The 5,030-nt window shown below is 41.1% G+C and overlaps 1 protein-coding gene across 1 annotated transcript; it reads left to right on the forward strand.

The window, feature by feature from the left end:
* Positions 1-463: 463 nt before the first annotated feature.
* On the forward strand, positions 464-1,936 carry LOC110093866 (pectinesterase inhibitor 3-like). The gene has a single exon (XM_020818894.2). The coding sequence runs from the start codon at positions 941-943 to the stop codon at positions 1,511-1,513; it is 573 nt and encodes a 190-aa protein (XP_020674553.1). The 5' UTR covers positions 464-940; the 3' UTR covers positions 1,514-1,936.
* The last annotated feature ends 3,094 nt before the right edge of the window (positions 1,937-5,030 follow it).

Raw genomic sequence — 5,030 nt, forward strand, 5'->3', positions numbered from 1 at the left:
CCAAGTGAAATATAAAAATAGTAATTGTGATCATACAAATCATAATGGCAATTCAAATCATCATGGAGATTGATTGTAGAGATTTAGAGTCAATCATAATCCATATTAAAACATTTATTATTTTTATTAATTTTGCAAAATTGCACTGATCGGATTTGGGTTGACAGATCTGACCCGTTTGCAAAAGCAAAATGTTGCATCATAACAGTTACAATTTCAATGTAATCGTTACAATTTTATCAAATTACAAAGCAAAGTGTTGCATCAAATCAGCACAAACGATATTGCTTGTAATTCAAATAAAGAGTTAAGGCTGATTTGGATAATTTTTTTTTTTTGTGGGGAACGAGGATATCTACCCACTGCTATCTTAACTTGTGAGGCGCTTGATTGTGTAACTAATCTCTGTGCTGGCGTGGAAGAGGCACTTACTCCTACATAACCTCCTGACCCGCACACTTAAGAGGCGCTGTCACCTGAGGGAAATCGAACACGGGTTGAGAGGTTCCCAGTTATACTCGCCCACCAACCAAACTAAACATCCGTGGGTGATTTGGATAACTATCGCTCTAATTCGAACAAATCCATATCAATCCACGCTTTTCGCCTTCATTAATTATTTCATACACGCTAATCTCCGAAACCAAATACTTAATTCTCACACGGTTCAAACTGGCAAATATCGATGACTTCCACCTGCAAGATCCGCTGTGACCGCCGCAAGAGAAGCGCACCTGTGCGCACCAAACTGGTCGCAAATCTATACACTTATCTACACTCAGAAGCAGCCCAATTTGCACGCCGTCCAACGGCCGGACTTTCGCCTTTTACGTCTGCTCCCCCTGGCCTATCGTACTAATTAAACTGTTAATCAAATACTAATCACCCATAAGTCAAAGCATGTCCCCCCGCAAGGGTCTCAATCCACCGACTACCGTTAATGACTCCCCACATTTCTCTGCAATCTCTTCCGCCTATAAAAGAAAGCTTTTTTAGACATCCAACGAAGAAAACAATCGAGATGGCCGGAAGTGTTGTAGCCGTTACAATTGCTCTGCTAATGGCGTTGCAGGCACCAATCGCGACGACAACGCGGCTCCGCAAATTACAGTCGACCCGCGAGCAGCTGGCGCATGCGGCGGTGTCTGCGAGCCTTGCGCAGGCGAAGAGCGCGCTGGCTGCGATCTCGAGCGCGGCGGAGAGCGTAGCTCCGCTGAAGCCGGGCGAGAGTATGGTGCTTCGTGACTGTTTGACGACGATGAGGGACTCGGTTCAGAAGCTGCAGAAGTCGCAGGGTGAGATGGGAGAGGGGAAGGCGTGGGTGGAGAACGCGCGGACTTGGTTGAGCGCGGCGCTGACGGAAGACAATATGTGCGCGGATGAGCTTCAAGGAGTGGATTTGGCGGGGCGGAGGGAGGCGGTCAGGGGGCTGGTTGTGCTGGCCGCGAGGCGTACTAGCGACGCGCTGGCGCTGATTAGTAACTTGGGTTCGTCTAGTGGGATCGAGCCATGACTTTCCAGTTCAGTAGCTGGTTTCCTGCTGCTGTTGCATATTTGGTTTTGAACTATTTCTCATAAGTCAGTTGAATGTTATGAAGTTGTGTCAACAGTAAATGGCTTGTACTATTATGTAGCGTTTGTTTTAAGATGTAATGTGCGGATATCGGACCGAAGAACTGTTCAATTTTATCTATGTGAATAGTGAAAATGCAACATGAATAGTAAAAGCGCAACGTTTTTATTATTCATTGTGATTTTATGGTTCACACATAGACAAAGCCGGATGGTTCTTCCCGTCCAGTATCTGCACGTAATAATTTCTCTTGTTTTGAAGCTTTGTTATATTTGTATGTGTGATTGTAAATATGCAAGTGATTTTGGTGTAAGCCTTTATAATCGAATAAGTTGCCCGTTTGAATATATTTAAAAATATGCTTAATTTTTGCATGCGTTATTATATGCATGTCATTTTAAAAAATTTACTCTTATTAATGAAAATATTATAATGAATATGTACAACTAAAATTTAATATTCAAAAGGATTCTTAAAATTTACAAAAGTAAGGAATATGTTTTAAGTAGTTTTCTATATTGATATGCTCCTTTTCTTTGAATTTGAAAATATCATGAATATCTATATTTTAAAATATTATGAACGATCAAACAAGATATGAGCATTAAAAAAGTCAACAACATAGGTATTATCCTCGTTCATTCATATAGCAATCAAGATCTTATTCGGAATCGTTAATTGAGAGAAATAATTTGTTATCAACATAATACTATGGATTAATTACTGTTATAAATCATATTCTCTCAAAAGAAATTAAAAGGAACAACATGTCCTTTAATATATAGTAAAAAAAGCACAAATTAGGCAAATCACTTGGGTATCAATCATGATAAAAAATTTTGTTTAACATTATATATAAATGGTGTGCATATTATAATGCTATCATGCATATGTTCAATAGCATATCATATCTTAATTTACATACACTTTTATATGTTCTAATACATCCATGTAAGAAGCACCATCTAGCTCAACTTACCAATTGTTAATATTTTCTTTGTTGACACTACGAGGTATAGAATAGACCCATTATTGGCTCAATAGAAAAGCTATAACTCACACTTGGCCGATATATATATTCCCCATCAACATAATACAACATAGGTTTTATGTATATTATTGTTTGAGGTGAAAGGCAAAATCATCAACACACCAATACCTTAGTATCTTATTAGTACATTAATAAGGTGAATTTCATATGTCAATATGAATATTCATTTATTTCTATAAGCATTTTTCTTACATTCTCTTCATCACACATCTACTTTCAATAATAACTTTTGAATATATTTCATGAAATATTCATAATAGTTTTTTTTTTTTCCTTTTCTTTTCAATATTCTTATGATGACAATCATAGCATTTGATGTTACCAATGTCGCAGCACATACCAATTCTATTTGAGCTTTGACATGGATATTAAGATATTGAGTAAACTGTAATATTATGATTGTTGCGTCCTGGAGTATTCGTGGCGGTAGAGAAATATATAGTTTAACGTCTTAGCATTGTACGAAGATCCAGCACACAATCAGATAAGTGAGAGGGTGTAGCGTTCATAAGAGACACCAGAATTTTTACGTGGAAAACCCCTGAAAAGGGGGAAAACCCACGGGGCCTGACCCAGTTTGAATGAATCCACTAGTATTTGTAGTCGATTACAAATGAGGTCCTTCTTAGGGAGAAGGCCTTAGCTTGATGTTACAAATGTATGTCATATAGAACGTATTACATTATGGGAGTTACAATAATCAACATAGACATGTTTGTTTGGTAAGAAGGACCGTAGTCGCAGGAGACCGGGGTCAGAAATACCGTTGTCTGTTGATAATGGTCGGACAGACCGTAGTAGGCGACAGAGATCGAAAGGATCGTAGTCGGCAGGAGACAGTGGTCAAAAAGACCGTTGTCTGGTGATAGAGGTCGGACGGACCGCAGTAGGTGACGGAGGTCGAAAGGACCGTAGTCGACAGAAGATAGGGTCAGAAAGATCGTTGTCTGGTGATAGAGGTCGGACGGACCGCAGTAGGCGACGGAGGTCGAAAGGACCGTAGTCTGCAGTATTCTGAGAGAACTGTGGGCATCAGGTGGTGGCGTGGTGGAGCTCAAGGCCTCAAGTAGTGGTCCGGCAGAAGTCTGGGCCTCATGTGATGTTTTGGTGGAGCACACGGCCTTTGATGATAATCTGGCAAAGATAAGGGCCTCTGGAAATGGTGAGGGCCTCTGGCAATGGTGAGGGCCTCTGGCGAAGGTGAAGACCACTGGTAAAAGTGAGGGCTTCTGGCGAAGGTTAGGGCCTCTAACAAAGGTGAGGGCCTCAGATGAAGACATCAGGCCTGAACGTCGGGCCTTGAGCAGAACGTTGTGCCTTCAGCAGAACGTCGGGCCTTGAGATGGTGGTGCGGTGAAACTCCAGCGGTAGTTCCGGTGAGGCTCCGGCGGTGGTCCGGCGAGGCTCCGGTGGTGGTCCGGTGAGGCTCCGACGGTGGTCCGGCTAGGTTCTTGCGGTGGCCCGGCGAGGTTTCGGCGGTGGTCGCGGAGGAGCTTCTTCCTTCTCTTCCTTCTCCTCTTCTCTTCTTGCTTGGCCCCTTCTCACGAGAAATGAGGGCTCTATTTATAGATTTTCTAGAGTGGCATGGCCCGTAAATAGGCGTGAGATCATAGGGAGTGGTTGAATGGACGGCCGATATTGAATCCTACGATCATGCACCGTTCATTGGTCATTTTAGGGCCTTAATGATGTCGGAAATTGACAACCTTGGGCTCGTTGGATTCGTCTCGTCGAGACGTTTGATTCGAGTATAAGCTCGTTAAAATCGGAGACCTTTTTGGTAACTCAAATTGCGGTTTGCACCTTCCAACAGCGCTTTGGGTCCTTAATTTGGACCCATTTGGGTTTGGATTGGGTCGAATTTGGTGTCGTTGGGTTTGTATTTCCGAGACGCTCAATTTGGCTATAAGCTCGTTGAAATCAGAGTTCACGTGCTTCTGAATTTAATTTTTGAAGTTTTCGATTTGAGTTTTGCCTCGAGATTCGTGCCCGATCAAGATAATTTCATGATGACGTATCAATGATATAAATAAAGTTTTAAAAATTGGGACTCAAAAAATATTTTTCATTTAGACATAAATGATAAATTTGATAGATGTTTATTAAAATTTATGTTTTCTTACTTAAAATAGATATATTAGATTTGATTTATATTAAGAAAGTTAGATGCAGACCTAAAAAAATTTAATTAGAAAATATTAGAAATGATAGAGAAATTATTAGATTTGATGTTAGATAGAAAGGTAGATGCAGACCAAAAAAGTTCTTCGGCCAATGGTGGAGGTGGAGGTATTGGTGGTTGTGGAAGAAGTTCTTCGGCCAATGGTAGAGGTGGAGGTATTGGTGGTTGTGGAAGAAATTCTTCGGCCAATGGTGGAGGTGGAGGTATTGGTGGTTGTGGAAGAA

The sequence above is a fragment of the Dendrobium catenatum genome, unplaced genomic scaffold (assembly GCF_001605985.2).
Source record: "Dendrobium catenatum unplaced genomic scaffold, ASM160598v2 fragScaff_scaffold_621, whole genome shotgun sequence".
Classification (NCBI taxonomy): Eukaryota; Viridiplantae; Streptophyta; class Magnoliopsida; order Asparagales; family Orchidaceae; genus Dendrobium; species Dendrobium catenatum.

What these genes read in the sequence shown, in the direction of transcription:
- LOC110093866 (XM_020818894.2), top strand. Translation starts at nt 941, where the DNA reads ATGACTCCCCACATTTCTCTGCAATCTCTTCCGCCTATAAAAGAAAGC.